The 13,051-nt window shown below is 37.9% G+C and overlaps 1 protein-coding gene across 5 annotated transcripts in view; it reads right to left on the reverse strand.

Annotated features, from left to right (window-relative positions):
- fmnl3 (formin-like 3) overlaps window positions 1–13,051 on the reverse strand; it is a 40,356-nt gene that overhangs the window by 15,088 nt on the left and 12,217 nt on the right. For 4 of the 5 annotated variants that reach the window (XM_030139714.1, XM_030139716.1, XM_030139717.1 and 1 more), the window contains exons 2-6: window positions 4,786–4,869; window positions 4,561–4,641; window positions 3,700–3,776; window positions 1,159–1,242; window positions 558–704 (exon numbers count right to left, since the gene is read on the reverse strand). In XM_030139714.1, coding sequence (XP_029995574.1) covers window positions 558–704; window positions 1,159–1,242; window positions 3,700–3,776; window positions 4,561–4,641; window positions 4,786–4,869 — 473 coding nt within the window. The remainder of the gene's footprint in view (window positions 1–557; window positions 705–1,158; window positions 1,243–3,699; window positions 3,777–4,560; window positions 4,642–4,785; window positions 4,870–13,051) is intronic. The other variant, XM_030139718.1, reaches the window with a different exon arrangement.

Here is a 13,051-nt window from a genome sequence, read left to right on the forward strand (position 1 = left end):
TGTGCTTATAATGCTACAGTTTAAAAGGGTTTTAGAGTGCCCGAATTTCTGATTTGCACACATATTTCTTTTGATACCCAGTACATTACAATAAACTCATTTAGACTCAAACTCAAAACTAAGCACCTCTATTTTTCCTGCTATTCCATTCTATTTAATTTGCTCATATGAGACTTCATATCTGGTGTCTCTTGTCTGTGTGTGTCTGTGATGAAGAGAATCACAATAGCTCTGCATATGCTGCTGGTCACAGCTGGCTCTCATCTTGCACATCTGGAGGAGTATTTACCATAAGAGACACATTGTGTAAAAGGTCAAAGACTTCAGTTTCTATCTGTGATGCAGTTCAACATCTGATTGAATTTGTAAAGAGCCAAGGCTTGAGGTCAGGGGAGAGGTCATCACTGCCATCATTTATAAATTATTCCTGAAGCAAAACAGCACCAAGACAGTTGGCTTGCATGCTAGTACATGTTTGTAGCGCTCAAGCTTAGCAGAGCTAGGCGATAACGGGAAAGGACAGGTAATGGCAGCAAAGCTTGTTTAGCAATACATACCGGAGGACAGACTGGCGAGCAGAACGCACCAGTGTGTTGCAGAAGGGTTGGGTGCCCATACTGTGCAGATCCTCTATTGACCTGCTCCAAGATTTAGCCTTGTCCAAGTAGCCATCATCCCCATTCTCCAGCCCCTCAAAATCCAACCTGGACCGCAGACATAGAAGCCAACACAGAGGCAAAGGGGTACAGATGAGAGGCAAGGGGGGGGGGGGGGGGGGGGGGGGGTTAGACCAGCGAGGCAGCTTGGTAGAGAGCCAGGGGTTATCACAAGAAATATCCTTGAGCTGCATGATGAAGCTCAGCACCACTTAAAAGCACAGAGAACCAGTCTCATTCAGGAAACATATGGATCAGCACTACACCACACACTGTAGCATCTGTCTTGAACCACATTCAGTTTGCCACATATGCAGCGGGCCATACAAACACATCCAAAATGCCAGGAGCACATTTTTAGATGCACAAGCAGCCCATTAGCCTCCACAGGACACAATGTGTTAACTCAGCAGCTGGATACACTGCACAACCCAGTTCCCTAGGAAAGGTTTTGGCTGCAGTCATGAGGTGTGTGTGTGTGTATTTGTGCAGGAGTACTCACATGACAGCACACTGGGCAAAGGAGAGGTACTCCACCAGAACGTCAAGGCCTCTGTTCTCATCATTGAGGAACTCCCTGACCCACCTGTGACGCACGAGAACAGGGAGAGGAGTTAGCAGGTTACCACATCCACAACACACCCACATCCTTTAGGCCTGGACTGAACATATCACAGAAAACTGAGAGAAAATAGAATAAACAAGAATTATAAGGCAAGATTGGAGATCCCCATGCAAACAAGATGCCTTTTTATTATAATTATCATTTTAAAGGGAAAAGAAAGGGGAACTGTAAAGATCGTATCTAATGTAATGAAGCAAGAGACACGTGTAGTAAGGGATTATTATTTATATTTATCTCAACAGTTTCACTTTTAGTTTAAGAAAAACAGCCTATAGGGAACTGTTCTGTTGTTTACAATCCATCTGAATGTCTTGTCACCTCTGAGATTGTTACAGTGCTGTTTTGGTCAGGAAGTATTAATTATATGTTAAAAAAAAATAAATAAATTAAATTATAGTTCCTCCACTGACACTTAAAAGGTGTATATGTGGCATGAGGTTATGCTTTAATACCAATGTGAGAACATAAATTGCAGTAAAAAGCATGGGCTTTTGAATTGTCTTTATTATATAATTAACTATACACTTTACTAATTTATCTATGTCTATGTATTTATTTTTTGTTTTATTTTTCTTTTTATATGTATTGTTAATTTTACCCCCTTTTTATTGTTTTAATTTTTTTTTTTTTTTACTTTGTTTTGTTTATGTTGAAAACTCAATAAACATGCTGTTGGAAAACAAATTAAAAACTAGCTTGTATGTATAATATATCATCTGCCCATATGAAGGCAGGCCACCATGCTGCTTAATAAGAATGCTTTTCAGGGCTACAAATTCAATAGTATTTTCCATGTGAAGTCAGAAACAGCTCTGACATTAGTGTAACGGCTTGGTTCCGTCTTTATTGCCTGGTTTCAAGCATTTGTTAGAAATGCAATAAAAAAAACTATATATAATAACTCTCACTTTTTTGATTAAGTAATTAAAGTGCATTAATTATTACATTTCTACCAAGCTAATCATGGTGACTTGTAATCTTTCATGCATTATATTTTTAAAGTAAACTTTCCAATACTATTACAGTGTTTCTAAAGTTTCACTTTTGTGAGATTATTTTCAGAATCACACATGATCACAGCCACAAAAATAGAACGGTAATAAGCTGAAATTATCTTTCACTGCACAGATGGGGGTCTGAGGAAAGAAACTTGGCAAAGCTGCAGTGGAAAGTAAACTAGAGCAAAGCTTCAGATCCTATCCCTGTTTAACTCGATTTCTTTGGTGAGAGAAACATCTCCAAACAAAGGAATTCCCATTGTGATGAGAGAAAGAATGCAGAGGGCATATGGTTAGGAGAGCAGGGCTCAGGTTGAAGCCCCTGATGGTCGACAGTATTTAGTCTGCCTCCCCCACAGAGCCCCTTCACCTCCTCCCTCCCCCCGTTTTCTGGAGATCTTGGGGAAGAACAGGATCGGGGTAAAAGGTTCTTAAAATAGTCTTTTAGTGACAGACTGCATGTTAGCAAATCGGGCAGGAAAGCAATCAAGGGCCTCAAAGTGGCGGAGGGAAGAAGGGGCGGAGAGGTGAGCAGAGGAAAGCGAACAAAGCACTGGAGTTTAGTGCAGAAGGAAAGGGGGGGGTGAGGAGGCGGGCTTGATCATCAGTTTCCTGTCTACCAGCTCCCCTCCCCTCTCCTTTCTCCCTCCTTGCCTGTGACCCCTCACTCCTTCTCCTTCCCTCTGCTTCTCTCCAACCAGTTGCTATTTCAGATTTCTTGGCAATCTCAGGAATAACACATCAGAAAGGACCCAGGATTCAGATGCATACAATAAACCAGCATCTGCTCCACTTAATCCCACCCCAAAGACGCCCTCTGAAAATAGCGATCCTTTTTACTGTGGCAATGCATTGAAACCAGTCTTTATTGATGAGCCCTGTGAGTTATTTTTGGAGCTCCATGAACAGTATAGAGTCGTTTTAGATGGGATTTTGGTGACCTGCCTCATTTTTTGTGTTAGAGTATCTGTAAAGAATCAAATGTGGCAAAGTGTACAATGTGTCAAGCCAAAACAAAATGCTACAAAAACTTTTTATACTTCAGAAATGTGTAAACATAAAAGTGTCCTTGTGTGTGCTTTTCTCTGGGTTCAGCACTGGTCAGCCAGGCTTCCTGTCCCTCTGGCATACACAACAAAGCTTCCTGCTCAACACTATGGGGGAGTGGACGAGGCAGCACAATGGCTACCATCTGGGCATTATGAGGACCAGCCCTGTGAAGGGGAGCTGCAGAGCCTGGCAAGTTAGGACAATGGGAAGAGATCTGGGCACCCAAAAACTCTTTGGGTCCCTGCAGCAGTGAGAGCAGCAGCAGAAAAGACTATTCTTTTACATGTGAAAACAATCATGTGGTTTCCTTTAGATTCGTGCTCCAATCAAAAGATCTGCAGGAAAAATGGGAGAGATAAGAATTGAATACCCGATGTGGTTTGTCCTCAGTGAGATCTCCAGCTCCCTTAAGACCTTTGTAGACTCCTGCACTCGCCTACGAAATTTCTGGAAAATAAAAACGAGGAAAGTCAGACTGCAGAGTTCCTCTGAGTCATGAGTGTCAAACATAAGGCCCGTGGGCCAAAACCAGCCCACCAAAGTGTCCAATCCGGCCCCCGGGGTGAAGTTGAGAAACGCAAAAATTACACTGAAATATTAACATTTTAGTTCAGGTTCCTCATTCAGACCAATTCAATCTCAAGAGGGTCAGACCAGTAAAATATGATCATAATAACCTATATATACTGACAACTACACATTTTTCTCTTTCTTTAGTGTAAAAAAAGTTGCATTAAAACTTTTACAAATTATCCTTTCACAAAAAATGTGAATAACTTGAACAAATACAAACAACCTGAAACGTCTTAAGAGAAGTAAGTGCAATTTTACCAATACTCTACCTGTCACTAAATGTTTTGTGTATTTGCAGTTTCACTGGGATCTGTAAGTTGTGATGTACATGTGTAAATGAGAAGCAGAGGTATAAAATTGTTAAAATTGCCCTTATTTTTCTTAATACATTTCAGTTTGTTCATAGTTGTTCATATTATTCACATTTTTAAAGGATAATTTCTAGATGTAAATATTTTCATCATGTAATTTTACTTTTTTCACTCTAAAACATAGAGAAAAGTTTGGAGTTAGCATTATTTATATATTATATGTTATTACTTTACTAGTGTGGCCTGCTTCATATCATATTAGGATGAATGTGGCCCCTGAACTAAAATGAATTTGACACCCCTGGTCTAAGTGAAGGTTACGTCTGTAAATAAATGCACTGTCCCACCTTTCGCGTGACTCCAGGATCCAAGTATCCCCGCAGCTTTTGGATGTAAGTGTGAGGAGGATTCTTCACCTGAAACCTCTCCTAAAACCAGGAAAAGATATAAAACACTTTAATTTCACTTCACCTTGTGCAGTTTTTTTTATATGGCAGGTAATGATGAAGGCAGATGAGTGCATGCTCTCAGTACAGCTTCTGTAATTTATTAGTAAGGGACTCTGAACGCACCTGGTCACAGATGAGGTCCCACTTTTTCTCATTATCGTACTGTCGGAGGAGCCGGGCTTTGTCTGGAGGCAGGTTCATAGAATTCTGGAAATGTGAAACAGATACATTAGTTTCAATTACAGCCATATAATAACCTCTGCCTTCGAGACCTGTTAGAGTTATTACATAATCGCCTTATCACAGTCATTCAAGCTTACCACAATTATTTTGCATAATTGTCATAATCCTCTCTTTCAGTTGCATGAAAACAGGTGATGAAACCACATGAAATGCCATCCTGCATCCCTGTTCCCACATCATTTCCTACCATTTGAGATATTACTGGGATTCTTTTCATGGCATATAATTTCAATTTCACTTCAGTTGTCACTTCTTTGTATATTTCAGTTCAAAGTTCAATGTTAAATCAATGGCTTTTCTTCTTCATTACATTTTCTGTAGCTGTAAAATTAAACTATTATTAGGCTTATCCTGTTCTAGCGGTATTAAAATGAACAGAAAAAGAAAATTAATTAGCATAGAGAAAAAAATTAATATTAATATTTTCATTAAACTTGCTATAAAGGTACAATTTAGAGCAGATACACAAAAGGGGGCAGATGATGGAATTATTTTTGTCTGTGTGGAGACACTGAGAAGACCCAGGTTAACTTATTTTGTCACTGAAGTTTTTATTCATTTCCATTAAATATTGTCCACATGTAGAGTGACACAACAAGAACACAAACCCACACAATAATTAATTAACCAGACAAACATAAATAAAAGGCAATGAGGGAAAAAGATTCAAAAACAAGTGGTGCCAGGCACAACAAACTCCACCCCTCGCACGTACTGTAGCTTATTTTGGCATCGATCCAGCTGATGTCATCATGTATATGTGTGTGGTGATGTCACCATATCAATTGCCTCTATATATGTGGCAAGTTTGAAGTAAATTGAAAAAAAGTTGAAAAGTTTTTATAGACGTGAAATTTCACCCATTATAAGTAAATGGGGAAAAAAAAGGATTTAAGAAATTTAGAAAAATTTTTAACTTTGACTCACTTTTCCCAAAATGTAATGACATCTCTTCTGGGTCACTGGCAATCTGTAAACCCAATTTGGTATGAATTCAACCAATAGTTCTGCCGCTACAGACATGTGAAATTTCGCCCATTAAAAGTAAATGGGAAAAAAGTAAAGAAATTCATAAAAACTTTGAACTTTGTCCTATTGTTCCCAAAATGTACTCAGATCTATTCTGGGTCAGTAGCAATTTATAAACAGAATTTGGTGTGAACTGAACCAATAGTTTTGCTACTGGAGTGTTAACAAACAAACAAACAAACCGAACCAAATGCAATACCCCTTGCCTCCCCTTTGAGGGGCAGGTAAAAATTGAAAAATAAATAAAAAATGAAGATAAAAATAAAAGTTCTTAATCCAGGCTACCTTAGAATTAAGGATGTTAATGGTTATGCAAAAAAGAAAAAATCCCTAACTGACAAAAAGAAGGAGACCATAGGTCAGAATTTGTGATTAATCATTATCATTTGACTATTCTTGTAAATGACTAAGTATCTGTAACTGGTCCCTTTCAGTCCTCTGGCGCCAACCACATAGCACAGACCAAATTTTGGGGACTTACAGTATGACCTCATTTCCTGTGTTGACTTTCAACATCCTGCTGCAGGACATGATCCGCATCTCCTTTCAAGTCTCACTATCATTTCAGTAACAGTTTGCTTTTAACCACAAAAGTCAGTATCAGAGTACAGACCTATTATCAGACCTGTCATCTAACTCAACCATAAAAACACTTGAACACCACACGAGATGTCCTGAGGCAGTCGGTTTACTGTGGCTCAAATTAAACCCTAAATGCTCTAATTTGTGTTTAGAGACCGAATCACTTAAGGGTTTTATGTCCTCATGACGACCATAAAACATAACACAAACTATATGACACAAGCTTTGACTAATTACTTCCTTGTCTGAGCTGAGAGCGTGTAAACAGAGGCGGACGTGGAAATCTGTAAAAATGAGGAAGCATAATAATGTGAGGAGCTCCCTGAAACTGATCACCCCAACGTTTGTCTTTGAAGAGACATGAGGGATTGTTTGCAGCGGGAGCCCTCATTTACACCCGAATCAACAGCACCTCAGCCCGGCCACGAACGGCCCGTCAGCTTGACTTTTAACCTGCAGCTATAACTCAGCCTTCAGTCTAAAACATTACACCATTACCCTGTTAACCCCTCGCAGCCCAGACATGATCTGCGTACCGGCTGGCATTTTGCCCCTGGTGGAGTCGATATGGGTGTGATGGATGGACATCTGTTCCCATGACAACCACAAAGTGATTTGTAAGGGAGGAATTGCACATGTGAGTGTGTTTTTAAAGTTTTCCATACTGAAGCCACATTTCTCACTCCGTCAGCACATCGTGAATCATGTTTGTCTGGAGAGGATAGAGGCGATGGCATAGCGCTTCTGTACTTTTTCAACACACACTGTACAGAGTCAAATACTTTCACACACATTTTTATTTATCAAAAATCAACATTAAGATCAAGTGTCAGCGAGAGAACGAACAGTTCTTGGAGAATACAGCCACTTCATTTGTCATTTCCTAGTTTTCTTTTTTCACTGTTTACATTCTCATGTCTCAAATTAAAGATTCGTACACTGTCCACTTCTAATGAGAACGTGTCATCAGTGATTGTCAACCATGGTTCCATTGTCCTGCAGCAATAGAACAACGTTTCATTGATTAGTTACAACTCAAGTAATGGGTTTGGGTCTTTTTTCCATCAGAAAAAAACACTCTGATTTCAGCCTCTGTGTTCTGCTTTGTTTCCTCCTCTGACAGTTAACTGGATATTTTAAGGCTGTGGACCAAACAAGACACTTGAGGATATTATAATGCACTTTGGGAAACACTGATTTTTCACCATTTTCTAACACTTTATCAACTACTTTACCAGCAAACAGCCCACAATGAAAATATTTGCTAGTTTCTTCCTTGTAACAAATTTTTACTTATAACCAATGGTGTTTTAACCAGATAACTGTTCTAATGCTGTGTTCTTTCTTGCATGAACTGATTATACAGTTTTATTCATTTTATTCTTACTGTAGAAAAAAACAGTGTCAAAACACTGACAGTGGAGCCTTTGGTATAAGTTGCTGTATAAACCTCCCACAAGGGGAGAACAGAGAAGCAACATGCATACCAGATGTCCAGAATTAGAGGAGGAATGTGTCCTGTTTAAAGTAGTGGTTTATAGTAATAAATTTTCTCTGGTTTGACCTGAGCTGCTCCTCCTCAGTATCTCCTCCTCAGGGAGAACTTTTACCTTCAACATAGACTTTGGAAAGGTCAAACTAGGAAGTGGGTTAAAGAGAAACATCTCCCATCTATATCTGTCTCTAATATATTAACCTCTGAGTCTGAGAATTTTAAGGATGATTTAAAACTAGCTCCCAAATAGGAAACATCCCATTAATAATCCAGAGTTAAGCTATTCATCAATGAACCAAGTAAGAGATTCAGTTGTTGATTATGAAAAAAAAATAGATGTTGGTTTAAAATGATTATCTATGGTTGAATCAAGACAAATATTCAGAAATCTAAAACATTTAAAACATTTACAATGACTTAAAAAAAACTTAAACACTGAGTAAAATAAAGTAAAAATAAACTGAACCATTATATGAGCATTTTAGTTACTATTATTGTTATTATTATTATTATTATTATTGTTATTAATATAATGCTTGAGATCTACACAATTAATGGATTACTGCATTAATGTAACACTTAATGTGCATTTCAATTTATTCACTGCATTTTTAATTGAAATAGTCGCTCACAAATCAGTGTTAAACTGGTGGATCAACCCTTTACATTCACCCTCAGAAATGTAAACAGCTACTGTCGACCAAAAGCATCTACTGACGTAAAATGTTTAATACCTATTAATCCTCTAATCCTATCAATACATGTAAACAATTCAAGTAAAATACAGTTTTTCAGCTTTTCAGCTGCATCAGATGCGTCTCATTTGGATGTTCAGAGACTTAATAGTGAACATAGAAACACTGTCATCTTCTGCAACATTGATGCACCCATAAAACACATGTAGTTTGATAAACTAACACTTGTTTTTATCTTCAGTTAATGGAAAGCGGCTGAAAAAAATCTCATTTGTTTCAGTTTTCTCTCTTGATATAATAATCTTTGAGTTTACGCTGAGCTTTAATGAACAATTGGGATTGAATATAGGAAAATACATGATTTTCAGTGAAGAATGCAAAGGATAATAATAAAATAAATGATGCTAAATAGATTTGTAAAGGTTAAATGCAGAGAAAAATTAATTTTGAAGTAAAGTAAATCACAAAAATAGGTTTAGGACTTAAAAATTTTATGATGATAATTTCATAAAATATAAATACCAAATGCACAAAGTTGAAGACTTTAATGCAGTCTAGTGTTACAGGCAGTTTTCTAGACAAACACCAAGAGAGTACAAGAAATACGGTCCACTGATCTGCTGCAGCATGTGGTCAGGCCCAAACCCCAGTCTCCTTTGTTTTCTTATTCACTCATGCATACTAAAGTACAACTGTGGAACAAATAGGCTTTCAGCAAAGTCCCTTTTGTTAGTAATTTAATTCTGAATTATTGGGAAACATGCAGACCAGACATTAACACAGATGTTCATTGATTTAGGAAAGCCAAAAGAGCTACACAAAGTAAAAACCTGTCTGCTGTAATCAGATTTTTATATGATTTCAGTTTTAAAAGCATTCATTAGAGCTAAAATAAAGTAAAGAAAAATCTAGTCCTGCCTCATAACGGTGTCATTGTGGAGACTGAAAACACACTTTGATGTTTGATGCTCTCTCTGCTCTTTGTCAGTTACCGCCTCAGGTTTTGTAAATAAATATAGGAGTGTCTGTTTGCAGATGTGTGTGAGGCTATAACCCCTAAATGTATTGGTATAAATAGGACAAAGAATAGGGCTTTACTGCAGTAACGCATAAAGCAGAGGGGATGTTTTCTTTCTGACTAGATTTGGGTAATTTGAGCCAAGTAACCCAATTTAGCTAATTTCATTTCACTTTCTCCCACAGTGATATAATCTTGCACTTCCTGTGTTTATAGGAAGCCCATAAGATGGTGTTTTATGGAGGAGAAGGAGCAGAGAGATTTTGTAGATTCAGCTCCAGTGGCTGATTTTAGGGGTGACAAACTACAGAAATGCCGAAAATGATTACTGCTTTGTTGTGTAGCCCACGTTCTGTCTCCTCGGTGAGGCCTCTTCTTGTCTGACCTGAGACTGGTTCCACAAAGGATTCAATGTGCAGCTTTGTTTTGATCTGGTACTGTGCCATTCCCATCCTTTGACATTTGAGCTATTTTTTTTCCTCATAGAAAATCGCTAACAATGGCTGGTGGGCAGGGTCACTGTGTATGCCTCCTGGTGCTGCGAAGAGCGAACTCCGGCTAAAACACAACACCAGTACACGCTCAACCAGACAAACTGGTTCTACTATCGCCACCATCTCTGTAATCATTAGCCCCCTGCCGTCAACCAGACAGTCGAGAGAGTCAGTTTCCAAGTTTCACTGAAGGGACACTGTGACAAATCCAGTGTTTTTAAAGCCTAAACCTTTCTTAAGCACAGATCTCTTAACTCTTAAACCCTTAAACCTATTTTTGTGGCGACTTCAAAAAGAATTTGACTTTTGCTAAGTGATTTATGACCATTTATTCTAATACTATCCTCTGCATTTTGTATTTTTCCAGTAAAAATCAGGTGTTTTCCTGTATTTAATTTACTGATCGTGTAGATGTTTATAGAAGCTCGGCGTAAATTCAAAGGTTATTGTATCAAAACAGTAAAAAACTGAGGAAAATTTAGATTTTTTCAGCAAAATACATCATCATAAAAGTCTACAAGGGTTTTACTTGTGAATCAATGTTGCAGAAGATGATGGTGGTTTCACTTTCAATACAGAGCCTATGAATGTCCAAAAAAGATGTATCTAATGCCCCTAAAAAGCTGACAAACTGCATTTTACCTGAAATATTACAATTTTATGTTCTCTCTGTAGCACTTTGAGATTCTGCTGAATGAAAAGTATTTTATAAATGTAATTTATTATTATTATTATTATTATTATTATTATTATTATTATTATTATTATTATACCAATCCAATAGTGGTTCAGAAGTTTTTAAACATCTTAGATCAGTTGATGCTTTTGTTCCCTGGAAGCTGCTCATGTCTTCAAAGGTTAAAGCAGGAAATCAATCAATCAACCAATCAATCAATCAATCAAATCAATCAAATCAATTAATCAATCCACTGAAAAGCACAAGAAGTCATGTACTTTAACAGCTGTTCAAAGACAAATGGCAAAATGTTGATAATCACTTGTCTGTTCAGGTCGTCAGTCAAGAAAAAAAACACTGAAATGCCTGCTAGTTTCACCTTCTAAAATCTTTTCAGCCGTCTAAATTGTTTATTTTTTGCACTGTTGCTTTCTTGGACAGACAAATGGTTGTATAAATTTACCTCTAAGAAACTATAATCAAACTTTTTCAACTATTTCCTGCCAAGATTTGATTGAAATTTATGCTAAAATAACCTTCAGGATACAAAAAAAATTCTGTACGTAAATAAGCTTTTAGACTAAAAATGACATTTCTGGGCCAAACTAAGCATAGATGGTACAGACGCTAAAGCAGACAGAGTCATCTGAGCCTGACAAAGGAACATGGATGTTTTTAAATACTCAACAGTTAAAGTACTTGAGGGGGTCAGGTTGCCGGTTAAGGAGGCCAGGGAAGTCCAGGGAAGCAATCAAGGACTGCAGAAAGCACTCAAGTCACGCACAGACCCCCACAACCAGAGGTGGATACCGAAGACCCCATGGTCACTTCAGGCATCAGGGTGAACGGGGCAACTCCATCTGCCCTCAACCCGACAGCTTCCTAATCCGACCTGATTTACAATTAGCCCTGAGCCGAATTTATGACCTGTAACTCTGCGGCTTGAGGTTCCCAGAGAGACAAATGGAAAAGAGCGACAGGATGTTTCCCCCTGATCTTTCTTACAGCTTCGCACTTTCAGTCAGGATAAGATATCACACCACCACACACTAAACTTTGGCTGTTAGTTTTTATAGAGGCCGCCCTGGCTGAGGTGTTAGTTTATTCAGATATGAATATTTCTGCTAAATCTCATCACTTGGTCATTTTGTGGAATCAAATCTTAGTGGATGAAAAGAAACTAAATCCTGTTTCCTGTTGGATTCAACTTTTGCTTTCTTTATATTTACAAGAGTTTCAACAACGACTAGTGAATAAACAAACTCAATGATAAAGCTCTGACATTTTTGACTAATTCGTGAAGCTTAAATGCCAAATATTTGCGAGACCAAATGTCAAGTTCTGTGCTTTTGGATTGGAAAATTACCAGGGCTGTAGAAGCACCAACTCAACCCTATTTCATTACTCACCAGCACATGAAAATATTGTTTTATAAGGAAAATACAAAGATCGATTTAACAGCTCAGGTTGTAATCATCAATCACATGTTCAGACCTGAGATGAGTCTCCCAGCTTCACTAAATGAATGTCTGTTCTGTGCTCTATCAGTGAGTCAGAACAGCCAGACTATGGACTTTATCTGCTTTGATATGTTTACGCAGGCCAGACTTGGTTGTCATCAGCTCACGGTTAGAAAAGGGAAAGGAGTGGGTGTCTGAAGAGTTTAACATGCTGGTCAGAGCCTGCTGCAGTGCAGACGTGGGGCCCCAGACAGCCCTTTACACCCCCGAAAACTGGGACTGTCTGCTCATCAGGGTGTGGCCCAGTTAGGAAAGACCTACTACACAACATAGACTGGAAGGTGTTCATTGGCAGAGCTTCACAACAATACACAAAACGTATGCACATTACATATAAATAGAACAAATATAACTGCAGCTATTTATTATTTTTGGGATTGACTGATCTGTCAATTATTTTCTTTGATTCAATTTGATAAACGATTACTTGAATAGGTGAAAAAAAAAAAATTGAAAATGACAAAAAACTTGTCTTTTTATTCCAGAGCCAGCTGAAACAACCAAAAACTATGAAAGTAAAAGGATATATAAAAATATCAATACAGAAATAACAACATACATATAAACAGCAAGTCAAATGACTATAAACTATATGTGCACAGCAGTCTTAAACAAATTTGTATTCAACTTACTAACT

The sequence above is a fragment of the Sphaeramia orbicularis genome, chromosome 7 (genome assembly GCF_902148855.1).
Source record: "Sphaeramia orbicularis chromosome 7, fSphaOr1.1, whole genome shotgun sequence".
NCBI lineage: Eukaryota > Metazoa > Chordata > Actinopteri > Kurtiformes > Apogonidae > Sphaeramia > Sphaeramia orbicularis.